The sequence below is a fragment of the Muntiacus reevesi genome, chromosome 2, assembly GCF_963930625.1.
Source record: "Muntiacus reevesi chromosome 2, mMunRee1.1, whole genome shotgun sequence".
Classification (NCBI taxonomy): domain Eukaryota; kingdom Metazoa; phylum Chordata; class Mammalia; order Artiodactyla; family Cervidae; genus Muntiacus; species Muntiacus reevesi.
Window position 1 is genome coordinate 274,080,683 of NC_089250.1, and position 27,435 is coordinate 274,108,117.

The window sequence follows — 27,435 nt, forward strand, 5'->3', positions numbered from 1 at the left end:
TTCGTGAAAATATGGTATTTACATATATATATATATATATATATATATATATATATATATATATGAACCTAGAAAATGTTATTGGTGAACCTATTTAATAAGCAGGCTAGAAGGGCAGATATTAAGCTTTTTTATATTAAACTTTCAAAGTGTAAAATACATGGACAATCATTCCATGCATTTTACTATGTGAAGGAAGCCCATCTGAAAATGCTACAAAACGTATGATTTTTACAATATGATATTTTGGTGTAGGTCAATGTTCTTATGTGCTCCATTGTGTCTGAGTCTTTGGGGCCCAATGGGCTGCAGCCTGCCAGGTACTTCTGTCTATGAGATTTCCCAGGAAAGAACACTGGACTCGGTGGTAATTTCTTTTTCCAGGGAATTCCTTACCCAAATATTGAACTTACATCACTTGGGTCGCCTGCAATGGCATGTGGATTTTTTACCACAGAGCCACTTGAGAATCTAGTCAGGAAAGTAGAAGAGATTAAAATGGTCAGGGGTTGCCATGGGTTTGAAAGGAGGGGCTATGAATATCCTGAGTTCAGGACCATGAAATCATTGTGTTAAATTGTTGTAATGGACACAAGTTATAAGGTCGCCCAGACCCGTAGTCTGTCAGTTCAGTTGTTCAGTCATGTCTGACTCTTTGTGACCCCGTGGACCACAGCACGCCAGGCCTCCTTGTCCATCACCAACTCCCAGAGTTAACTCAAACTCATATCCATTGAGTTGGTGATGCCATCCCACCATCTCTACCTCTGTTGTCCCCTTCTCCTCCCACCTTCAATCTTTCCCAGCATCAGCGTCTTTTCCAATGAGTCAGTACTACTCGTCAGGTGGCCAAATATAGGAGTTTCATCTTCAACATCACTCCTTGCAATGAAAACCCAGGACTGACCTCCTTGAGGAAGGACTGGTTGGAACTCCTAGCAGTCCAAGGGACTCTCAAGAGTCTTCTCGAACACCACAGCTCAAAAGCATCAATTCTTTATAGTCCAACTGTCACATCCATATATGACCACTTTATAGTCCAACTGTCACATCCATATATGACCACTGGAAAAACCATAGTCTGAACTAGTCAGACCTTTGTTGGCAATGTAATGTCTCTCCTTTCTAATATGATATCTAGGTTGGTCATAACTTTCTTTCCAAAGGATAAGCATCTTTTAATTTCATGACTGCAGTCACCGTCTGCAGTGATTTTGAAGTCCCCAAAAATAAAGTCTGTCACTGTTTCCACTGATTCCCCATCTATTTGCCATGAAGTGCTGGGACCAATTTCCGTGATCTTAGTTTGTTAAATGTTGAGCTTTAAGCCATCTTTTTCACTCTCCTCTTTCACTTTCATCAAGAGGATCTTTAGTTCTTCACTTTCTGCCATAAGGGTGGTGTCATCTGCATATCTGAGATTATTGATATTTCTCGCGGCAGTCTTGATTCCAGCTTGTGCTTCTTTCAGCCCAGCGTTTCTCATGATGTACTCTGCATAGAAGTTAAATAATGACAGTGACAACAGACAGACTTGACGTACTCCTTTTCCTATACGGATCCAGTCTGTTGCTCCATGTCCAGTTCTAATTGTTGCTTCCTGACCTGCACACAGATTTCTCAAGAGGCAGGTCACATGGTCTATTATTCCCATCTCTTTCAGAATTTTCCAGTTGATTGTGATCCACATAGTCAAAGGTTTGGCATAGTCAAAAAAGCAGAAATAGATGTTTCTTCAGAAATCTCTTGCTTTTTCGATGATCCAGCAGATGTTGTCAATTTGAGAGCTGATTCCTCTGCCTTTTCTAAAACGAGCTTGAACATCTGAAAGCTCATGGTTCACGTATTGTTGAAGCCTGGCTTGGAGAATTTTGAACACTACTTTGCTAGCCTGTGAGATGAGTTCAATTGTGTGGTAGTTTGAGCATGCTTTGGCATTGCCTCTCTTTGGAATTGGAATGAAAACTGACCTCTTCCAGTCCTGTGGCCACTGCTGAGTTTTCCAAATTTGCTGGTATATTGAGTGCAGCACTTTCACAGCATCATCTTTTAAATTTTGAAATAGTTCTGCTTGAATTCCATCACCTCCACTAGCTTTGTTTGGAGTGATGCCTCCTAAGGCCCACTTGACTTCACATTCCAGGATGTCTGTACACATCCCTAAAAGAGAAACAAGGTGAAACTAGAAACTTTACTTAATGTCTGTGTAGATTCATCAGTGCCACAAAGGTATCTTCAGGTGGGGAAAGATAAATCGGGAGATTGTCTATGTGTGGGAACAGGATGTATATGAGAAATCTCTGTACCTTACTCTCATTTCTGCTGTGAAACTGAATCATCTAAGATATTGGTACTGGTACATGCACACTGAATATTTTTTAGAATAGACACTATTAGAAAAATGGATATGCTCCTCTATTTAATTTTTCCTTAGTCAGTTATCCCTTAAAGATGTCAGAGTATACAGCTATTTAAAAAGAGCAGATAACAAACTGTAGCAGATGATTCATAAAACCTAGAAATACAAACATGAAGGAGAGCAGCAACGTTTTTCTGTGTTGAAAGTGAAAGTGAAGTTTTTCTTTCGTGTGTGACTCTTTGTAACCCTATGGACTGTAGCCCTCCAGGCTCCTCCATCCATCGGTTCTCCGGGCAAGAATACTGGAGAAGGTTGCCATTTTCTTCTCCAGGGGATCTTCCTGACCCAGGGATCAAACTTGGGTCTCCCAATTTGCAGGCAGACTCGGAGAATCCCTTTCATGGATTAATTTATGGGTAAGTTCACTAATGACATAACACTGATCATTATTTCTTTGGTTGGTCATCAGATAGCTTTTAGGGCATCATTTTGAAAGACATCTGTCCCTGCCCATAGACTGTTAACCCAAGGTCCACTGCTGCCTCTGGTTTATTTTTAAAGAAAGCTGTGATGGAAACACCTCCAGGCCCCTTGACTCTGAAGTAGGAGGCCCCCCACCTGCACAGAGGTGTTCACAGTGCAAATCATTTTGTGAAAACCAGTGTCCCCAGGTTACAGAAGGGAGTGAAATCAACAGAAACAAACCTAAGGACTCAGGCCATCTTTCCTAGAATCCTGAGAGCAAAGCCTTGCAGGCACCCGGGGCCCCCAGGTGATTCCCACCAAACACTCACCCCTCCCCCCCTCCTCCAAGGGCACAGGCACAGGCCACACCCATCCAAGAAAGAGCCCCTCCCCGGGAATCAGGCTGAGGTTCTTTGTTTCTAGAAGATCCCGCCCTAAATCCTCCCTCCAGAGCTCTGGGGCAGGCAGAGCTGAGGGCTCAAGCTCAGAGCTCCTGGAAGGTCTGCCTCCTGCATAGTTTAAAAAGTCCGCAGAGTCAGAGTCAGGTTGCTCGGAAGTTGGGTCCATGTTCTCTTGTGAATTGTTCTGTGGCCTGCTCTCTCTAATGTGAAAAATAAGAGAACAGATAGCAGGGGTACTCTGCAAAGAGAGTAGGGGAAATGAGCACCAAACCCAGGATGTGATTAGCATATCAGCTTCATCTTGACTACCCGCTACAGCTCAGGAACTGAGAAAGTGAACAAAGAGCTCCGAAAAGCGAGCGAGAAACAAGAAAACTTTCTTCTTTTTCACTGCAGTAGTTGCAGGTGAAAGAGCTGTGTGGATGCTGTTTTCTCAATACGTAGATGTGTTTTTGCTGCATAATATCCCCAGAAGAGACACAGCAGGAGGAAGAGGAGGAGGAAATGGCAGCTTCTCAGGTAAACGTCCTGTCCCGGGTCTGGGGCTGTGTCTGCTTTTCCTCCTGAAATGCCTGGACTGAGAATCCGCAAACCTTTACTTCTCTGATTCCAGTTTTTCTCCCTGGGGATTTGTTATCAACTTCCTCTTTTCTCTTTTTTCTTATAATCGTGAAGGCCGGCTCTTTAGACTGCTTCTCGCTTGTGTCGCACAGCCTTTTCTTCTTTCTGTCCTGATGAATCCTCGACATGAATTAGTGACTTTCAACTGGTGAATATATTCCCTTTGTGAGAGATGAACACAGGTGTCTGAGACTCCCGTTGGAATGTGGTTCGGTGTTGGGATCCTAGGGAAGTCGGGGAAATGCCATGATGAGTTTACATGTGGATGCAATTCAGTTCTTCAGAACAGGAGTTTAAAATGCCCTTATAAGTAGAGTGAACTCTGCAGTTGAGAATTTTTCAGAAAATTTTCAAAATGAAAAATGTGCAATGACTAGATTCTATATCGATAAGAAAAACTTACTATTAAATGTACTATTAGTTTCCAGATCATGCGAGGTATATATGCAGTGGAGTTTCCATAAAACAGATATTTTTCATAGTAGATTGAGATCATGGTTTTCATAATATTGCTAAAATACCTGGCAGTGATAACGCATTTTTCCATGTACTTCTTATCCCATGACCTCAGATGTTCACTGGTTCAGGTGCTTCTGTGAGATTCCAGTGCATTTTTTTTTTTTTTTCCTGTCTTCAAAAAGTGTCTTGGAAAGAAAAACTGAGGGATATGCGCAATTATCACAGCTAGTGGGGAAACTCTTTATCATCTTGGTTTCTCTTCACTTTGAACAATGAACAGTTGGCTAAAACAGACACACAACTTGAGAATTGTGAGCTAAGTTTTATTTAGAGCAAAATAAGGACAGCAACCCAGGAGACAGCAGCTCAGATAACTCTGAGAGACTGCACTAAAGAGGCAGCGGGGAAGGTGAGTGTATAAGATTTTAGTGAAGGGGGAGTTCAGTGCAGTCAAGCATTTACTTTAGAAAAGCTTTTCTGCCAGTCGTGCGGAGCTGATGTCACCGTTCAGGGATTTGGTGCTTTTCTAGATATGAAGGGGCTTCCCTGATGGCTCAGATGCTAAGGAATCTGCCTGCAATGCGGGAGACCTTGGTTTGATCCATGGGTTGGGAAGATCCCCTTGAGGAGGGCGTGGCAGCCCACTCTGGTATTCTTGCCCGGAGAGTGCCCACAGACAGAGTACAACTAAGTGACCAAGCCCAGCCCACCCAGAGATGAAGAGATGCGGGGATTGGGATCATGAAATCAGCTTCTGAACATATCTAACTCTCTAAAGACCTGTTCCACCGGATTCCCTGGGGCAGAGTGCCTCAATGCAACCTGAGCTCCCTCAGGGGCGGTTGAAGTCAACACTTGAAGCACCGTAGGGTTCATTTTCCACAGAGACAGATGACAAACGCCCTTGCTGTTCGGTTGCTTGCAATGCTCTTGGCAACTGCCAGTTTGTAGTTGACAACACTCGCATGTGTTTAGTAGAGATGCTGGGTTTGGGGAGTGGGCGTTTTCATCACTCAAGCCTCGGTCTTACCATTTGCAGTACACTCCACGCTCACATCACAGACATAGTTTCATCCTATTTCTGTATTTTCCAAAATATTTACAAGAATCATATTAGTGCTAATCTATATTCAACAGCGTTAAGTGGTTGATTGTTTTTTGTTTTTGTTTTTTCCCCTGTGTCAAGTTTTAGAATATAGTTCAGTGCAAATGATACAGGCTTCCAGGAAATTTAAAAATTCAGAACCAGAGCTCCACTTTATTTTATATTGTTGTACATGTCTGTAACCTAGTCTATTTTTAAAAATTAAAATAATATCATCCTCAAGTATTTATGTATATTTCTAATCAGTTAGAAGTTATCCTGATATTGTTGACATGACAGTTTTTCTCTATTACTGAGTATGTACTCTTGTTGTAGTATATGTCTGTGTGTATAAATATGTTAGCATGATTACATCGAATTTTTTCCTTTTTTTCCACTAAGATCGCCAGGAGAAGGGAATGGCTACCCATTACAGTATTCTAGCCTGGAGACTCCCATGGACAGAGAAGCCTGGCAGGCTATAGTTCCTGGGGGTCCCAAGGAGTAGGACACAACAGAGTAACTAACATTTTTCTCATTTTGAGTATGATTTACAAATACAGAAGTTTCTATTAACTTTCATTAGAGTTGTCTCTGTATATTTGTCTGTGTTTTATTAAAGTCTAGAGTCCATCAAGTGAAGTAAAATTTTGGCTCTGCCCTTTAAAGAATGTCTGTTAAAATATTTGTCAAACAACACAACAGCAACATTATTCATTTTCAATTATTTCTGTTGCATACTGAAGACTCTGAAAAACTGTCAGAAAGATATATTCAGTTCAGTTCAGTTCAGTCGCTCAGTCGTGTCTGACTCTTTGCGAACCCATGAACCACAGCACGCCAGGCCTCCCTGTCCATCACCAGCTCCCGTAGTCTAACAAAATCGATGTCCATCAAGTCGGTGATGCAATCCAGCCATCTCATCCTCTGTCTTTTCCTTCTCCTCCTGCCCCCAATCCTTGCCAGCATTGTGGTCTTTTCCAGTGAGTCAACACTTTGCATGAGGTAACAACAGTATAGGAGTTTCAGCTTCAACATCAATCCTTCCAATGAAAACCCAGGACTGATCTCCTTTGGGATGAACTGGTTGGATCTCCTTGCAGTCCAAGGGACTCTCAAGAGTCTTCTCCAACACCACAGTTCAAAAGCAACAGTTCTTTGGCGCTCAGTTTTCTTTACCGTCCAACTCTCACATGACTATTGGAAAAACCATAGCCTTGACTAGCGGGACTTTTGTTAGCAAAGTAATGTCTCTGCTTTTAAATGTGCAATCCAGGTTGGTCATAACTTTCCTTCCAAGGAGTAAGCGTCTTTTAATTTCATGGCTGCATTCACCATCTGCAGTGATTTGGAAGCCCCCCAAAATAAAGTCTGACACTGTTTCCACTGTTTCCCCATCTTTTTCCCATGAAGTGATGTGACCAGATGCTATGATCTTAGTTTTCTGAATGTTGAGCTTTAAACCAACTTTTTCACTCTCCTCTTTCACTTTCATCAAGAGGCTTTTCTGTTCCTCTTCACTTTTTGCCACAAGGGTGGTGTCATCTGCATTTCTGAGGTTATTGATATTTCTCCCAGCCAACTTGATTCCAGCTTGTGCTTCGTCCAGCCCAGCGTTTCTCATGATATACTCTGCATATAAGTTAAATAAGCATGGTGACAATATACAGCCTTGATGTATTCCTTTTCCCATTTGGAGCCAGTCTCTTCCATGTCCAGTTCTAACTGTTGCGTCCTAACCTGCATACAGGTTTCTCAAGAGACAAGTCAGATGGTCTGGTATTCCCATCTCTTTCAGAATTTTCCACAGTTTATTGTGATCCACACAGTCAAAGGCTTTGGCATAGTCAATAAGGCAGAAATAGATGTTTTTTCTATTTCGCTTGAGGAAGCACAAGCACAACTCTCTTGGTTTTCGATGATCCAGCAGATGTTGGCAATTTGATCTCTGGTTCCTCTGCCTTTCCTAAAACCAGCTTGAACATCTGGAAGTTCATGGTTCACCTTGTTTAAACTTGGCTTGTAGAATTTTGCGCAATACTTTGCTAGCATGTGAGGTGAGTGCAGTTGTGCAGTAGTTTGATCATTATTTGGCATTGCTTTTCTTAGGGATTGGGAGGAAAACTGACCTTTTCCAGTCCTGTGGCCACTGCTGAGTTTTCCAAATGTGCTGGCATATTGAGTGCAGCACTTTCACAGCATCATCTTTTAGGATTTGAAATAGCTCAAGTGGAATTCCATCACCTCCACTAGCTTTGTTCAAAGTGATGATTTCTAAGGCCCACTTGACTTCACATTCCAGGATATCTGGCTCTAGGTGAGTGATCACACCATCATGATTATCTGGCTCGTGAAGATCTTTTTTGTACAGTTCTCCTGTGTATTCTTGACACCTCTTCTTCATATCTTCTGCTTCTGTAAGGTCCATACCATTTCTGTCCTTTATCGAGCCCATCTTTGCATGAAATGTTCCCTTGGTATCTCTCATATTCTTGAAGAGATCTCTAGTCTTTCCCATTCTGTCGTTTTCCTATTTCTTTGCATTGATCGCTGAGGAAGGCTTTCTTATCTCTCCTTGCTATTCTTTGGAACTCTGCATTCAAATGGGTGTATCTTTCCTTTTCTCCTTTGTTTTTGGTTTCTCATCTTTTTACAGCTATTTGTAAGGCCTCCTCAGACAGCCATTTTGCTTTTTTGCATTTCCTTTTCTTGGGGATGGTCTTGTTCATCCTGTAAAATTCCACCACGAACCTCCGTCCATAGTTCATCAGGCACTCTGTCTATCAGATCTAGTCCCTCAAATCTATTTCCCATTCCAGTGTATAATCGTTAGGGATGGGATTTAGGCCCTACTTGAATGATCCAGTGGTTTTCCCTGCTTCCTTCAATTTACGTCTGAATTTGGCAAGAAGGAATTTATGATCAGAACCACAGTCAGCTCCCAGTCTTGCTTTTGCTGATTTTATAGAGCTTCTCCATCTTTGGCTGCAAAGTATATAATTAATCTGATTTTAGTTTTGGCCATCTGGTGATGTCCATGTGCAGAGTCTTCTCTTGTGTAGTTGGAAGAGGGTGTTTGCTATGAAAGTGCATTCTCTTGGCAGAACTCTATGAGCCTTTGCCCTGCTTTATTCTGTACTCCAAGCCCAAATTTGCCTGTTACTCCAGGTGTTTCTTGACTTCTTACTTTTGTGCTCCAGTCCCCTATAATGAAAGGGACATTTTGGGGGGTGTTAACTTTAGAAGGGTTGGGGGTGGCCTGCTGCAGGGTTGGGGTCACAGACTAGCAGGGCATGCATGAGATCCTTTGAGGAAGGTCACCGTTATCCTCATTCCCTGAACCACAGTTTCGTGAGTGAACTCACTCAGTCGTGTCCTTCTCTTTGTGACCCCATGGACTATAGCCTACCAGGCTCCTCTGTCCATGGAGTTTTCCAGGCAAGAGTACTGGAGTAGGTTGCCATTTCCTTCTCCAGGGGATCTACCCAACCCAGGGATCAAACCCATGTCTCCCACATTGCAGGCAGACGCTTCACCATCTGAGCCACCAGGGAAACCAACCATAGTTTGACCCCAGGTAAATAGCAGGGAGGGAATACCGCTCCACCCATCAAGAGAAAATTGGATTCAAGAATAACTGAGCATGGCCCTGCCCACCAGAACAAGACCCAGTTTCCCCCTCAGTCTGTCTATCCCATCAGGAAGCTCCCATAGGCCTCTTATCCTTCTCCATCAGAGGGTAGACAGGTTGAAAACCACAGTCATGGAAAACTAACCAATCTAATCACATGGATCACAGCCTTGTCTAACTTAAGGAAACTATGAGCCATGCTGTGCACATCCACCCAAATCTGGTGGAGAGTTCTGACAAAATGTAGTCCACTGGAGAAGGGAATGGCCAAACACTTCAGTATTCCTGCCTTGAGAACCCCATGAACAGTATGAAATGGCAAAAAGATGAACTCCCCAGGTTGGTAGGTGCCCTATATGCTACTGGAGGTCATTGGAGAAATAACTCCAGAAAGAATGAAGAGCCGGAGACAAAGCAAAAACAACATCCAGTTGTGGATGGGACTGGTGATGGAAGCAAGGTCCGATGCTGTCAAGAGCAATATTGCATAGGAACCTGGAAAGTTAGGTCCATGAATCAAGGTAAATTGGAAGCAATCATACAGGAGATGGCAAGAGTCAACGTCGACATTTTAGAAATCAGCAAACTAAAATGGACTGGAATGGGTGAATTTAACTCAGATGACCATTATATCTACTACTGTGGGCAGGAATCCCTTAGAAGAAATGGAGTAGCCATCATAGTCAACAAGAGAGTCTGAAATGCAGTACTTGGATGCAATCTCAAAAACGACAGAATGATCACTCTTCATTTCCAAGGCAAACCATTCTATATCACGGCAATCGAAGTTTATGCCCTGACCAGTAATGTTGAAGAAGCTGAAGTTAAATAGTTCTATGAAGACCTACAAGACGTTCTAGAATTAACACCCAAAAAAAGAAAATACTACTGTGTAAAAGTTATATTCTTGGGTAACAGCAGCCACTCGCCTAAAGGAAAACCAGGTCTTTAAACTTCCTGTTTCCATCATGGGTCACATTAGGAAGTCTTCCCACAGCCACATGGCATCTGTACTTTGTATTTCAGGGGCGGCTGACATTCCGGGATGTGGCCATAGACTTCACTCAAGAGGAGTGGGAATGCCTGGACCTCGGTCAGCGGGAATTGTACACGGACGTGATGGTAGAGAACTATAGGAACCTGGCTTCCTTGGGTGAGGACAACTGCCTTCCAGAATCGCTTATCTAAACCTCAGGGTATTGCTTCCTTCATTTCTAGAATGTCTTCTGAAATTTTCTGCTCCACACATTTATTTCAGATCTCCGCTTTGTAGGTGGAAATGAGTATCTGTGAGTTTAGAAAGAAAGGCTTCGTTATGATGATTCATTATGCTTGTAACCTTTATCTTCCTTTATGTAATCTGCCTCCTTCTAGGTTAGTGTAATTCTGTAAGTTCTGTGGTATTAAATAGTTGTACCTTCTCTTAATTTCACTTTTCCACTACTTGTTTTTGCTTTAGTGGCACTTGACCAGAATCTTAGGACCTAACTTTTTTGTATTAGTTAGCATTATATAACTACTTTCATTAAAGGATTTGGGGGGGGGGAGTATTTGGGGGATCATTCTCTGGGCTGTTTTAACATTCACCCATGCGTTGTCTTCTCGCCTGAATACATATTGGATTGGAAACTGATGGATCTCTAACACAACAAATAGTCCTTTCTCTGATGAACAGGTCTTGTGGTCTCTAAGCCAGACTTGGTCACCTTTCTGGAGCAAATGAAGGATCTCAGGAATATAAGGAGAATGCAGACAGCAGGCATATACCCAGGTAGGCGTGAATGGATGAAGCCGATGACTCATGTGAGAGGTACAGTGAGAGACCTACCTGGGAAGGAAATCTAAAACAGAGTGGCTGTATATGCGTATAGTTGATTCTGTTTGGATCAGTGAGGAAGTCATCCTTTATCATGTGGTTTGGGAAGATCTGCTTCCGTGGAATTGATTTGGGAGAAGTCTGGGTTTATTTCTGTTGCTGTCATAGATGGCTATCACCTGCCCCATTCTGTCTCTTGAATCATTCATGAATTCATCTCCAGTGATTGCTTTTCTCACTCACAGTGAGAACTAAAATTCTCCTCTTGGCCTGTGACAACCTGCATGAGTTGGCTGCTCTTTCATTTCTTTGGGATCTTAGGAAAACTGTGCACACTTCTGAGTGACTATATGATACTCCTTTTAAGGTTTGTTTCTACCTTTAAACAGAACTGTGTAAGTGGAGTCATAGACATACTGCCAAAGTTCTAGGAATAGTTGGGACAGGATTGTTTGTTTTGTTTTGTTTTTCTGATTTATAGTTTCCAATCCACTGCAAACTGCAGACATGTCCTTATTCATTTCAAACTTAAGTAATGTCTTCACTGCATAAAGCAAAAGTTCCCTAAAATGGGAAAATGAAAGTCTCATGGTTGCTTTAAAGTTTCTCTTCACTTTATACGTACTCATGCTAAATACCTAAGTGTATTTGTCCCAATTCCTGAATGGTAAAACACTTTAATATATTCAATTACCTCAAAGAATTTTAAAATAAATTGGCTAAAGGACTTAGAACATTTTCCATGTTTGTAATGGTTGTTTCAAACTGTTAAGATTTTTCGATAAAATATAGAAATCTTTTTATTAAATTCTTAGTGGAGTGTAGCTGTTTTATAGAGTTCTGCTGCTGTACAGAAAACTTTATCAATGATCCATACATATAGCCACTCTGTTTTAGATTTCCTCCCCAGTTAGGTCTCCAAAGAGTACTGAGTCGAGTCCCATGTGTTTCCATCATATTTTTTTTTTTTTTATTTTAGATCCAGCATATTTTTTAAAGTCTCACTTCTCATTTAATTTCTTAAGAACTACTATTTTGCTAATTTGTCTTGTTCGTCGTGAGCTTCCCTGGACTCTGTCTTATATGTCCTCACTTGCTAGGACATTGTTCTATGTCATATCATTTATGATTTTTAGATTCAAACATCTAATAGAACATTCTCAAATAAAAACGCAGGTGATAAGAAGTAAATGAAAGGATTAGCAGGCACCTAGCCCTTGTGAAAATGTTTGGTGTCTCAGTTTAAGAGGACTTTAAGCAAAAAATAACCATTTGATTGACTCTCTCACCTTCGCTTAGTGTTTATCTAGGCAGGTTTTGACCTTGCTCCTTCCTCTATAGCACACTTCTCTGTCCTCTCATTTTGTCACATCTTCTGCGTGTGTGGTCTCGGTTCTGCAGGCTGCAGGACCCTAGCTCCTCTTGCTCCTGGTGTCTGTCCCCTGGTGGGTGAGTTTGGTCCAGAGGTTTGTGCCCTTACACCCTTGACGCACTTTTGACTGCTGTTTCTGTGACCCGAGCCTGCCCTGGATATTGAGGGGAGTTTCCCCTTCGCTCTGTGGCTGTCACTGCCCTGTCTGTGGTGGGTCTGCGCCCTGGTTGGTGGAACAGAGCCCCCAGAACTGTTTCTTCACTGTGATCCTGATCTGTGTGGAGGGAGGTGGGATTGGAGCACACCCCCGGGAGAGAAGCCCCTGAGGATTGCTGCTCTGGGGATGGTCCCCTTGGGATGTGCTCTGTGCGTCACTTTCCCCCATTGGGTGAGTCTCGTGTGACCCTGCTTGGCACAGCCCTTGGCCCCACCTCAACCATGGGTACCCTGGCACATGGCGCTGGGGTCTCTCAGATATTTTCACCAGGTCACCAGCGTAGATCCTTGAAGTCAGGGCCCAGGATTGCCTTCAACATGGAGCTGGACCTGCTGTGGTGCTCAGGGGCAGCTCAGACTCCGGCCTGGCCCTGCCCCCTAGTGTGGGAGCCCACAAAGTCTACAGCTGCTACAGCTACACCTGCTGTGACTGGGGGAGCCCTCCTTGTCCACTCAGACGGTCTAAAGGGGCTGAGTTTACAAAGACAGCTGTGATGGTATAGAGACGAGTTTGTGGGCCTGGTACAATAAAACTTCAAAATAAAACCTAAAAATAAATAGAAGAAAGAAAGAAACGAGTTTGTGCAACTTCCAGTGGAGATATCAGCTTTCCTTCCTTAATTTGCCAGACCCTGGGGATCAGCATGTGGATATACCACAGGCCCATGCTTCCGAGGTTTCCCTGAGTCCACCAGTGTACCCTGGAAGTGAGGGGCGCAGAGGAAGATGCAACAGCTGGTTCATGAGAGCACCCACCCTAATGGAGCCCTTCCTCGTGCCTGGTGAGGAGGGGCAAGCACAGGGGGAGAGAGGCTACCAACAATGGTGGGTCTTCGCTTTGGGCATGACTCAGCAATGGCGCTCTGTTCTATGGTGGTTCAGGCTTCCTCCCCAAACATTCCTGTTTGCAGAGCTCCTCCCTCCCTGCCATTCCCACAAAACGTTTCCTCACAGCCCAGAGCAGTCTTCTGCCTGGGTCTGCTCTCCAGACCCCACATTTCAGCACCCAGCCCTTGTCTGCAGTGGTGTACACCCTCTCAGGCTGGGTGGGCAGGGCTGGGGGCAGAACCCCGTGTGCAGGTCTCCTCTGTCCTGCTGCCTCTGACTGCTGCCGTGTTCTCCTCCCACAGAGGATGAGGCTCCCCTTCTGTCCCAACTGGGCTCCCCCAGTGAGGGCCTTCCCCGGAAGTGGAGACCTCTCCTCTCTTCAGATCCCCCCAGGATTGCAGGCCCCATCCCATTTCCTTTCCTGTTCTTTTTCTTTCTACTTTCTTTTGCCCTACCTAGCTCAGCAGGAATCTTTCTTGTCCTTTTAGATTTCCAAGGTCCTCTGCTAATGTTCAGCTGGGCTCTGGGAGAAGTGTTCCATTTCTGATGTATGCTTGATGCATTTGTGGAGAGAGATGAAGTCCATGTCTCCCTAATCCTCTGGCATCCTGATCCTCCCATCTCTATTTTATTTTTATGCTAGCAATGGGTTCATCAATTTTCTCTAAATCTTTAAGGGGATTCACTGAGTATAGTAGATAAAAAAAACTTCTTCTTTGGTATATTTCAGCTATATCTCCTCAAGACACCCAGGATTTTATGCCAAAGAAACCAAGGGTAGAAGATATGTTCCCAAAAGCAAACCTAGGAATATATGAAAGATTTTACCTCAGAAACTTGCAATTAATGAAAGACTCAGAACATACAAGGGCGTGTGAAAGACAGAGAGAATGTTTACATGGACATAAAGAAATTGAGACAGTTACACATAAGGCAGACATTACTGTAGAAAGAAATGAGCTACTTGAGTCAAATTGGGGGAATCACTCATTTCAGTCTTCAACATCTGCTGAGAAGTGTACGTTTTGCAGAAAAAATTTACATCGTTTTTTGAAACATACTTGTTCTCTGAAAGGAAATGTGGAAAATCTGGAAGGTCCTCCAGTCTCTACTGTACATACTCATTCATACCACTCTGAGCATAGGCTTCGATTAAACATATATTTAAACATGTCTGAAAACCAGAAATCTGAAAATGATGGGAAAAACTCACAATATAATCAATTTGAGGGATCTGTGATTAGGAAGTCATTATTCGTCCAGAAACAGATATTTTCTCTCCATTCCAAGATGTATAATGTTGATGATAATGGAAGAGATGTGATCCAACCAGCATTGTTCAATACATCCCATGATATGGTTAATAGGGAAGAACTTTCCATGTGTCATAAAGTGAGTCAGACCTTAAGCAAGACCTCCAGCTCCAATAATTACACAATTTTTCATGATGGAGTGAAGGTCTATTCATGCAATGAAACTGGGCATAACATTGAACAAGACTCAAACTTTATGGAACATCAGGGAGTTCAATCTTCACACAAGGATTCTAAAAGTAATAAATGTAAGAATATCTTTTATCAAGCATCAGATCTTTCTCTAAATAAGAGTATTCATAGTGAAGAGAAAACTTACAATTGTAGTGAATATGGTAAAGTTTCTAATCAGTCTTCAAATCTGATTAAACAGTAGAGAATTCAGAATCCACAGAAACATTACAAGTGTAATAAATATGGGAAAGTCTTCAGTAACTCATCTAATATAAGTAAACACAAGAAGACACGTTCAGGAAGCAAACCGTTCAAGTGTACAGGTTGTGCCAAAGCCTTTAATCAGAGTTCAAATCTTAGTCAACATCGGCAAATCCATACTGGCGGGAAAGCTTATAAATTTAGGGAATGTGGCAAAGTGTTTGTCTATTTCTCAACTCTTAGTCAACATCAGCAAATTCACATTGGAGAGAAACCTTATCAATGTGCAAAGTGTGGCAAAGCCTTTAATCAGAACTCAAATCTTACTCGACACCAGCAAATTCATACTGGAGAGAAACCTTATAAATGTAAGGATTGTGGCAAAGCCTTTAGCCGACGCTCTGGTCTTACTCAACACCAGCGAATTCATACTGGAGAGAGACCTTATAAATGTAAAGAATGTGGGAAAGCCTTCAATAAAAACTCAAATCTTACTCAACACCAGCGAATTCACACTGGAGTGAAACCTTGTAAATGTAAGGATTGTGGCAAAGCTTTTAGCCAGTGCTATGGCTTTACTCAACATCAGTTAATTCATACTGGAGAGAAACCTTATAAATGTAAAGAATGTGGCAAAGCCTTCAGTCAATACTCAGCTCTTACTAAACACCAGCGAATTCATACTGGAGAGAAACCTTATAAATGTAAAGAATGTGGAAAAGCATTTAATAAAAACTCAACCCTTACTAAACACAAGCGAATTCATACTGGAGAGAAGCCTTATAAATGTAAGGTTTGTGGCAAAGCCTTTAGCCAGCGCTATGGTTTTACTCAACATCAGTTAATTCATACTGGAGAGAAACCTTTTAAATGTAAAGAATGTGGAAAAGCCTTTAGTCAATCCTCAACTCTTACTAAACACCAGCGAATTCATACTGGAGAGAAACCGTATAAATGCAAAGAATGTGGAAAAGCATTTAATAAAAACGCAACTCTTACTCAACACCAGCGAATTCATACTGGAGAGAAGCCTTATAAATGCATTGATTGTGGCAAAGCCTTTAGCCAGCGCTATGGTTTTACTCAACATCAGTTAATTCATACTGGAGAGAAACCTTTTAAATGTAAAGAATGTGGAAAAGCCTTTAGTCAATCATCAACTCTTACTAAACACCAGCGAATTCATACTGGAGAGAAGCCTTATAAATGTAAAGATTGTGGAAAAGCATTTAGGCACAGCAGTCATCTCACTACGCACCTCAGTGCACATACTGAAGAGAAACCCTCATAATGAAATAAGTGATGGAAGAAGTTTGTCCTAAAAATACACATCGGAAAACACGAGACCATTTATATAAGAAGGATATGGAATGATGGAGAAATGTAAAAGAAAAAAAATGTAGAAAATTGTTTAATGAAAAAGGAAATCTAAATAAATACCAGAAAATCCATACTAGAAAACTTTACATCAATACTGTTTTCCGAAGTTCCTCTTACAGAGAAGTACTATAGATAGTAATCAACAGTTAAAACAGATAGAAAATTGATATATTAGTGTGGATCACAAGATGAAATGTTGATGTTTATAAAGGTACAACTATTAGCACTGTATCCTTGTTTATACTAACATGATTTGTGATTATTTGAAAATGAATGTAGTTCAACTCTCTACTTACTCCAAGGTATGATTTCATTTCTAGTGTGCATGCAAACTTATGTTTTTGATAGCTGGTACCTCAAAGATGAGAGAAGTCCTTCTATCTAGGGAGAAATCATTTATATGTATTCTACATTAGAAGATTAAGGACACAGTAATGTAACATGTACAGTAAACATCTAAATGGTGGTGTTTGTCATTCATGTCACACATCCCTGTACGTCACCATGATGTAAGTGTTCAGGGAATAATTCCACATACTACAGATGTAAATTATTAAGTTATGCTTTTAAAGGTTAATATAATGACAGTTCACTGAAACCTTGGTGTGTTTTATAATATCAGCAGAAATTATGAATGTTTAACATATTTCAAATAACCTCTGATACCCTAAAATGTATGGGGAACCCTTCCCAGAAAATTCCTGTAATTATTGTAAGTTTTCTTTCTTAAATGATTAGCCTCTATTTTGTAACCGTAGAAATCACAGTTGTCAGATCATTATATCAGAGGAATGAATATTGTTTATGCTTGCAATCTGTCTTTTAATCAAAGTGACACAATGGAGTATAAAAGGCTTTATTCTGACTGTGTGTGATGTTCATACATGTTAATCAATAAACTGAATGGCTTCTTGTAGTAAAGTTGGTGTGAATGAATGAAGTGTTAACCTACCACCACCATTAACCTCTCCCATCTTATTTAAGGTTGCAGGGAAGAGCACATAACAGTGAAATCTTTGGTAGCACAGTGGGATGGCATCTGTAATAGTTAGTTTCCTTACTGCCCTTAAGCCTCAAATCATTTGACCATGTATTTCCCATCATTTCTCCATTGTACTTTACACTCTCTCTGTAACTGCAGAGACATTGTGATGATTCTAATAAGAAGGGTCATACAGAGTACTGTTGAGAGCTCCCCTGAACTGCTCCATGCTGTTGCTGCCTCAGCATCTGTCTGGGGAGCAGGCAGCCCGCAGGTCCTTGAACTCACACCAGCCAGTCCTGTGAGCACCTGCCCTAGATGATCCCCTCCCTTGAGACCAGCAGTCTTGCTGAACCCCAGTGCCTACTGCACAGCCCCCCCTTCAATGACACCTTCAGAGCTCACCAGAATCCTGCTCCTCTGGTTTGAATGGACCCATCCACACTCAGCCTGAGGAACCGACAGCGCTTCACCCAGGGTCACTTAGAAAGGCCTCAACCCCAAATACTGGAACTTTCTATGCCTGATTCTAGCCTTGGCCTCCCTCAGAAGTTCCCATTCTAAATCCTCCCCTACAGAGAGGTCTCAGGTGTGCTGAGTGTGCGGGCTTGAGCTCTGGGTGTCTGAATGTGGGCTTGGGGAAGAAACATCAGAACATATGGGAAGCCTGGTAAAGACTCATTTCTGCACCTCAGACCTGCAGATTCATAGCTTCTTAGAGTGGGGCCCTGGCCTGAATGATTTGTATTCACTGAAATGATTCAGAAAAAATCCTTAGCCATATGGTTTCCCTCTGTCTCCCATCAGGGTCATGTGACCAGTGTCAGGAAGTGACCCCGGTCCCCCCCTCCCCACAGAGTTCTCTTGGTCCTGGGGGGCATCAGTGCGGTGTGTAGGAAGTGCTGCAGGGGATTCTGAGGGGGAGCCCGGCTTAAGAACGTGGCTCCTGGTCCATTTGTGAGAGCTGAGACCCGGCTTCAGTCCGAGGAGAGGCAGCAGCATTGGTCTAGCTGGATATGGGCCGGGGAAGTCAGTCAGCTCACATGGTCTGTGTGAGCAGAGGGTTAGGAGCTCTCTGTGGGGAGTGAGCAATCAACAAGTAAATTCGCAGGCTGGTCTCCAGGTCGGAAGTGATTGTTCCTGAATATTTCCTGAGACAGGACAGGAGAGGTGGGTCTTTTCAGCTTTTCAAGGTCCTTCTGTCTAGGTGAGGTGGTTGCAGGTTAAAGAGCTGTCCGGATGCCTTTGAACGGATCTCAAGACACAGGTGTGAAATTGCAGCATAACATCCCCAGAGAAGACAGAGCAGGAGGAAGAAGAGGAAATGGCAGCTTCTCGGGAACATGTCCTGTCCCATGTCTGGGGCTGTGTCTGCTTTTCCTCCTGAAGTTCCTGGACTGAGAATCTGCAAACCTTTACTTCTCTGCTTCTAATATTTCTGCCCGGGGCATTTTTATCAACTTATTTTTTCCTTTTTTTCTTATAGTAGTGAAGACCGGCTCTTTAGACTACATCTCCCTTAGTCCTAGAGTCTTTTCTGCATTGTCTGTATCCCGGCTTTCTATGGTGTATGACAGATTCTCAACATGAATTAATGACTCTCAACTGGTGAAAACATTTCCTTTGTGTGAGATCAACCCAGGGAGTCATAGGTTCTGAGAATCCTATTGGGATGTGCTTCAGTCTTGGGATCTTAGAGAAGTAGGGGGAAATTAGTGATAATTTACATGTAGGTGCAACTTCAGACATTTAGAAAAGGATTAAGAAAATGTCCTTATAAATAGAATTGCCTCAGTTGTTCAGAATTATACAGAAAGTTTGGGGGGGAAATGGAGAAGAAAAATGTGAGACACTCTTCTCTATATTGGCAGGAAGGACTCATGCTTAACTGTACTTTTAATATACAGAACATTGAAAGTTAGATATGAAGTGAAATTTGCATAAAACTGATTTATTTTCAGGAGAGTTTCAGATCACTGCTAACATTTATCCCATTACACTTCATGTTCCTTTGCTTCCGTTGGTTCTCTGAGATTCCACACTAAATGTTCATACTTTTTCTCTTTATCTTTAATAAAAATCTTTGAATGATTTAGTGAGGAGTGTGAATAAGCTGCCACAGTTAATGAGAAATCCGTGTTTTGCTCTGTTTGCTTTGGAAAAATGAACACTCACCTGTGTTTGGTAGGGTTCTTGAGTTTTGTGAGTTTTCATTACTTAAGCTCAGGTCTGATTATTTCCATTTTTAATATACTCAGCACTCATATTCAAACTACTGCACAATTGCACTCATTTCACAAGCTAGCAAAGTAATGCTCAAAATCCTTCAAGTTAGGCTTCAACAGTATGTGAACGTCCAGGTGCACAACCTGGGTTTAGAAAAGGCAGTGGAACCACGGCTCAAACTGCCAACACCAACTGGATCATAGGAAAAGCTAGAGAATTTCAGAAAAACATCTACTTCCGCTTCACTGACTACGCTGAAGCCTTTGACTGTGTAGGTCACAATAAACTAGAACATTCTTAAAGAGATGGAAGCCTCAGGTCAGCTTCCCTGCCCCCTTCTAAACCTGTATGGAGGTCAAGAAGCAACAACTAGAACCAGACATGGAACAATGGACTGGTTCAAAATTGGGAAAGGAGTATATCAAGACTGTATATTGTCACCTCGTTTATTTAACTTATATGCAGAGTACATCACGCGAAATGCCGGACTGGATGAAGTACAGGCTGGAATCGCAATTGCAGGGAGAAATATCAGTAAACTCAGATATGCAGGCATCACCACCCTTATGGTAGAAAGCAAAGAGGAATTAAAGAGACTCTTGATGAAGGTGAAAGCGGAGAGTGAAAAAGCTGAATTAAAACTCAACATTCAAAAAATGAAGATCGTGGCATCCGGTTCCATCATTTCATGGCAAATAGATGGGGAAGCAATGGAAACAGTGACAGACTGAATCCCGGCGTGCTGCAGTCCATGGAGTCGCAAAGAGTCGGACCCAACTGAGCAACTGAACAACATATTTCAAAAATAGAATTCTTTTCACATCTTTGTATTTTCTATAATATTTACAAGAATCTTATTACTAATATATGTTCAACTCTGTTAACTCTAAAATAGCACTCAACACTAGTGGTAGAGATATTCTAAAGAATAAAACGTTCAGAAGAAAGAGCTCTAATTTATATCATATCGTCATGTGTTTTTGCCCTAGTATGTTTAAAAAATACAGAGAATCAACCAGAGATAAATTATAAGATTTAAACAGGGAAATCTATTCTTGATTTTATTGACATGACTAGGTTATCTCTACCACTTTTAATATGTATATAGTTCCTAAGTAGTGTATGTATGTGTGCATGAAAATGTTAACATTAAATGATTCATTTTTTCTGTTTCTGATATTTTTGCCAGTTACCTCATTTGGGTAAAACATCCATTAGAATTGTCTGTGTGCTTCCTTTGTTCTTTTTAGAGAAACTCAAGCTCAGATCCACTGAAGTAAATCCCAAGCTCTACCATTTCCTGATTATTTGACCAAATATTCAAAACAATTTTGGATAGCATTATTATTGATCTAAAATTATTTATATGGCTCATTCAAGACTGAAAAGTAAAAAACTGTTAGATATATAGTATATAAATAGTCTAAAGGATTGTTTTTTGTAGGTTTACAAATCTATTAAACCTGTAAAATCTGTATAATGCTTTAAGTTCAATCTTAACTATGATTTCTTACATGGCTGTTTCACCTCTGTGCCATTCACAATGGCCATTTATGAACCAGATATGTAGTTAGAATTCAGCTTGTTTTGGCTCCTTCAACTCCATAGGAGCCAAAATCCTTGGTCTCCTATATTTTTACATTCTGATCAGTTTTATATCAAAATCATCTATGACTTTATCTAAAAGATATAATATAACATGCTTGAATGAACATATATTTGGTAAGAAGGAGATAATTAGCAGGTATCCCAGATCTATGAAAATTCTTTGTTCATATATTTCAGATTACTTCTAGCAAAAAGTAATCGCTAGGTTTTTTGTCTACTTCCTTCAAGGGGTGTTTGAACCATGGTATAATTTAATCACAAAGGTTTATTAGATATGTCAGTGAGTCTTTGTATATTTTACAACTTTTAATTTTTTTCTTTACTTATAAAGTAAGATTACTTTTGTTTTAAAGAAAGGGTTACAGCCTTCATATCTTGTCTATATATATAAGCAATTTGTTAATACATGTTAAATTTCTCAACTGGGATAAAAATGCTTATTTATTTTAATTTTTCATTAGAGCTTTTTAGGAATGATTTTTTCCATTTTCTGTGTTTATCTCCTGGCTTGGAACCCATGCCAGGGTCTAAAATAGTTCCTTTCTATGTGTGCACAGTCACAATTAAAAAATATAGTTTAGAAGAATTCTTTTTTAAAAGAACATATAAGTTGTATTCAGACGTTTGGGCAAAAAAAATTTCTCTTGTTTAGCTGTTCCATATGAGTTTGAGCTTCATGAGCAGTTTAAATGTTTTGGAGATGAAGTCCATGTAGGTCTTTGTTTGTTACATTTTTTTCCCATTCTGAGGGATGACTTTTTCTTTCCTTTAGGGTTTCCTAAAGGTCAATGAGATCCATTTTGTTGACTTTTGTTTTATTTTTCATTTCTCTAAGTGGTAGATCCAAAAAGAACTTGCTGTGATTTCTATCAAAGCATTTATTTTCCTCAGGAGATTTAGAGTAATCATCCCATCATTTAGATATTTAATTGATTTCAAGTTCCTTTTTTTTTTTTTTTTTTGTATGGGGTTAGGGAGCTGTCATAATTTCATTCTCTTTTCCTTTGTTTAAGGAATGTGCACCTCACACTCCATGGTGGCTGTTCCCAATTTACATTACCAGCATCAGTGTAGGAGGTTTCCCTTTTCTCCACAGCCTCTCCAAACTTTACTGTTTGTAGACTTTTTAACAAAGGCCATTCTGATCAGTGAGAAATGATACCTCATTGTAATTTTGATTTGCATTTTTCTAAGATTTCAGGAGGTTGAAACTTTTTCACTTTTTTTTTTTTTTTTTTTTTTAGAAATGTAAAACTGACCTCTCAAGAGTAGCCTCTTGGTGGTCTGCCCTGTTTTGATTCTTTTTCCAGGGCCTACCTGAGGATATTTGTTGAGGACAGACTTTTTTCCTTCTTTACCCCTAGCCTGGCGTATTCAGGATTGACTGTGGTTTTCAGTAAGCAAAAGTGGCCACATATTAGTAGCATTTTTTCACGCTTCCTGTTTTGTCTGTTTGTTTTGGCTAACTTAATTTTTATTTTCTATTGAAGTAGGGTTGATTTCCATTGTTGTGTTTGTTTTAGGTTTACAGGAACTTGACTCATTTATACATAGACCTATATCTATTCCTTTTTAGGGTTTTTCCCATGTAGGATCTTTCACTTTGTTCAGTAGACATCCCTGTGCTATTTAGTAGGTCCTTTTGGATTATCTATCTGATAATAAGTTATCAGTTCAGTCGCTCAATCATGTCCGACTCTTTGCAATCCCATGAACCGCACCACACCAGGCCTCCCTGTCCATCACTAACTCCCAGAGTCCACCCAAACTCGTGTCCATCGAGTCAGTGATGCCACCCAGCCATCTCATCCTCTCTCGTCCCCTTCGCCTCCTGCCCCCAATCCCTCCCAGCATCAGGGTCTTTTCCAACTAGTCAGCTCTTCACATGAGGTGGCCAAAGTTTTGGAGTTTCAGCTTCAGCATCAGTTCTTCCAATGAACACCCAGGACTGGTCTCCTTTAGGATGGACTGGGCGGATCTCCTTGCAGTCCAAGGGACTCTCAAGAGTCTTCTTCAACACCACAGTTCAAAAGAATTCATTCTTTGTCGCTCAGCTTTCTTCACAGTCCAACTCTCACATCCATACATGATCACTGGAAAAACCATAGCCTTGACTAGACGGACCTTTGTTGGCCTAATGTCTCTGCTTTTTAATATGCTATCTAGGTTGGTCATAACTTTCCTTCCAAAGAATAAGCATCTTTTAATTTCATGGCTGCAATCACCATCTGCAGTGATTTGGGAGCCCCCAAAAATAAAGTCTGACACTGTTTCCACTGTTTCCCCATCTATTTCCCATGAAGTGATGTGACCAGATGCCATGATCTTAGTTTTCTGAATGTTGAGTTTTAAGTCAAACTTTTCACTCTCCTCTTTCACTTTCATCAAGAGGTTTTTAGTTCCTCTTCACTTTCTGCCATAAGGGTGGTGTCATCTGCGTATCTGACGTTACTGATATTTTTCCCGGTGTCAGGGAATGTTTGACGGGAGGATTCCTACGTCCTGTCTCTCATGAGTCTGTCCCTCTTCAAGCGCAACAGCACGCTGCTCCCAGGGACTGAGGTCATTGTGTGAGGCAGGCTTGGGTCTCCTTTAGTAAACATTCTCTTTAGGACAAAACTCTTAGTCTTGCTCCCCTTTCTTGAGATATGGATGGTCTCCTGACCTTGTGACTAACATTACCCCTTGTTCCCTTGGTAACGGCTGCGGTATGTTTGCTTTTCTGATCTCTATCTTTCCCGAAAGAAGTTTCTTGTACCACAGCCTGTATATACTCACAGAAAAATCATTATAGCACCTTTGCTCCATCAGAGCTTAGGTCCCCGGGTCGTTTTTTGTCTCTCTCTCTCTCTTTTTCTGGCTGACTCTCTGGAGCGTGGAGACCCGTCGTGCTCACTTTCCTGCCCAGGCTTCTAAGACCCTCTTCAGAAGGCACTTTGTGCCTTCACCCCCTCGAGAGGGCGCCTGGTGCCTTCATGAGTGATGCAAGTCCTCTGTCAAGGGCTTTATTGGTCCTCTGCATAAACCAGGGGATATCAGCCTCTTTCTCTCTTTTACTTTCTGATCGTCGACTCTGTACCACCAGGTTCCGGTCCATTAAAGGACCACAAATGGCGCCGAGAAACAGGGACACTGGTATACGTGGCATATCGGGTGGAGTGACTCAGGGACTTATTGAGTTCAGTAAGTACTAAGGCACGGGTCAAACAGCTGGAAAGCCCCATCATTTTTCTACTTTACTTCACCATTTGTTTAAAGTTCAGGGACTTCTGGTTTCATGCCAATGAATAGAGGCTTGCCTTCAAACAGTAGTTGAACATGATCCTTATTTCCCTGATAAATGCAGTTTTGATTTAGAAATTTGGCTCTGGGTCAAAGAAAATGTTAAATGAGCCGTCAAACAAGGAAAAAATATTCCAATTGATCTCTAGCTCCCATGGGCTCTCATTAAAGCTGTAATTCTGCCATTTCAAGGTACATTCTAGCCCTTCCAATATTCAGCAACAGACAGAACACTTATTACATAAGTATAAGCTAAATGATAAAAATTTACAAAAGGCCCAGTTAAAACAATACAAAATATCTCAAAGTTTTCTTACTAGCCCTGCCCTGGGTGCTCCAAATGCTCCTCCTCTGCCACCGGTTGCAGCTCCAAAAGTCTCTCCTTTGTTGGAATCTAATGAAAGTTATGCTAATTTTTTAGCTAGATTAGAAGCTGCTATTTCCCATACTATAATCGGAGAAGAAACCAAGAAACAGCTAGAGAAATTACTTACTTATGAGAATTCAAATCAGAAATGTCAAAGAGCTATAGCTGCAATTTGTGAGACTAAGACTATTACTGATTATTTGAAGGCTTGTCACAATCAAAAACTCAAAAGATGTAAATACTAGCTGAAACAATGGCTCCTACCTTTTAAAAAGGGAAATGAAGGATGCTTTACATGTGGAGATAAAAACCATTTAAAAAGTGACTGCCCTAAGAAGGCTAATAAAAAACCTCCAAGAATGCATAGAGGAATGCATTGGGCCAAAGAGGAATGCTGCCATAGAGGAATGCATTGGGCCAAAGATTGTAAATTTAAATTTGATATTGAAGCAAAACCTATTCCAGGAAAGTCCAAACAGGGGACCCCCCCCCCCCCAGGTCCCCTACAACAAAAACCAGGGTCAAATTCTATCTTTTCCCTCAAACCCTCAACGTCCAGCAGTGCTGCCATTAATATACCAGCCCTAAATGATTTTTTCCTTTACCCTTAAGCAGTCCCTTCTAGAGTACCTACTGGATTTTTTGGACCCCTGTCCCCACAGACCTTCAGTCTTTTAGTTGGCTGATCTAATTTGGCTTCTAAAGGAATTACTGTTCACCCTGGAATAATTGATTCAAATTATAAAGGAGAGATTCAAATTATGATGTCAGCTCAGATTCTATGGCAATTCCAAAGGGGGGACAAAATTGTTCGATTACTTCTTTTGCCTTATATTTCTATTAACTCCTCTAATATTGTATGGACAGGCAGATTTGGCAATACAGATCAAAAACAATCCTTATGGACATCATTGGTATTTGAATATGCCCTACCAAATATAAATGTCAAAATTAATGGTAAAAGGTTTTCTGGTCTCCTTGGCACTGGATTTAATATTACTATTATTTCCAAACACTTATGGCCCAAATCCTGACCTATACAAAAGGTCTCTTGAAAATTGCAGCATTTTCTCAAACCAAAGTTCAAGAAATTTATCAAAATATTCAAATCTACCCATATGATAGACCAAAAGGCCAACCTACAACATTAAGACCTTATGTGATAGATGCACCCCTTAACCTAATAGGAAAGGACTTACTTATGCAATGGCAAACTCAGATATACATTCCACATTTTTCCTAGGGGCCACTGCTCATTTAACAAACAAAACAATTATTAAAACAACTGAGAAAAATTATGAGCCTATTTGGACAAAGCAATGGCCCCTTGTGAAAGAAAAATTATGAGCTACTAAAGAACTTATAAACACACAATTAAAATATATTGAGGAATCTTGCTCTTCTTGGAACTCTCCTATTTTTGTTATAAAAAGGAAATCTAACAAATGGTGTCTCTTAACAGACTTTAGAAAAGTTAATTCTTCTATGAAACCTATGGGTGCTTTACAACCAGAGATCCCATCACCTATTACTGTTCCTCAAAATTGGCACATTATTATTACTGATTCACAAGATTGCTTTTTTAATATAGCTTTACACCCTTTAGACCGGGAGAGATTCACTTTCTCTCTCCCTTATCCTAATCATATCGGGCCTCATGAAAGGTTTCAGTAGACTATGTTACCTCAAGGTATGCTTATCAGTCCTGCTACTGCTGCTGCTAAGTCACTTCGGTCGTGTCAGACTCTATGCGACCCCATAGATGTCAGCCCAACAGGCTCCCCCGTCCCTGGGATTCTCCAGGCAAGAGTACTGAAATAGGGCGCCATTGCCTTCTCCATAACAGTCCTAGTATTTGTCAAAACTTTGTAGCCAAGGCTTTACTTCCTATCTGACAGCAATTCCCTTATGTCTATATCATTAATAATATACTATAGCTACAAAAAGGAGAAATAATATTTTTGACACTGAATGGCCATCATGTTCCTTAGACTCTGGAGAAAGCTGATTAAAATAAAATCTGTTTTAAAATTGCAAAATCTGTTCTTCTTGCACGTGCAGTTAGGAAAAGGTTAACTTCTTAAAATACTTTTTTGGAGCTCCAGTTCTGCCTGGGAAACAAAGACAGGCCTAAGGAAAAGCCTTAAGTTAACTCTTATCGTGTCCTTGGGATACACAGCCCACTCTCTCTAGGACTCCAGCCATTAACAAATTGGTGGAACTCAAAATAAATAAATAAAAAAAGAAAGATTTTTTAAATTTCAAACGGAGAACTATGCCTATCTATCTAAAATTATCTATGTTTCAATATATGTCTTTGGTTTTGGATAATATGAAGTTAATAAGCTCTATTTAAATTCAACTTCACATGAACTGAAAAATAATCAATATTAAATATGTTTATTTAAATATAAATATAATTTAAATATAATTGCTAATCTAATTAAGACATGTCTTAAGTCATTGACATTATATAATACTTTTATTATGCCTTGGTTTAAGGTAAACTAAATTTGTCAACAAAAAGTAACTCTTTATATATATATACAAATATATAAATGAGATGAAAACTTTTAGATAAGCTTTATTAGAAATAATTATATTTTTAATAGAATAATCTATTATTATAACCTAAAACAATCTCTTAAGA

At 40.7% G+C, this 27,435-nt stretch overlaps 1 protein-coding gene across 1 annotated transcript in view; it reads left to right on the top strand.

The window, feature by feature from the left end:
- Positions 1 to 3,459: 3,459 nt before the first annotated feature.
- Positions 3,460 to 27,435, top strand: part of LOC136161702 (zinc finger protein 420-like) — a 28,245-nt gene continuing 4,269 nt past the window's right edge. The window contains 5 exon segments of the mRNA XM_065926727.1: positions 3,460 to 3,744; positions 10,047 to 10,173; positions 10,696 to 10,791; positions 10,831 to 10,835; positions 14,960 to 16,173. Of these exon segments, the coding sequence (XP_065782799.1) occupies positions 3,670 to 3,744; positions 10,047 to 10,173; positions 10,696 to 10,791; positions 10,831 to 10,835; positions 14,960 to 16,173 (1,517 nt within the window). The 5' untranslated portion in view covers positions 3,460 to 3,669.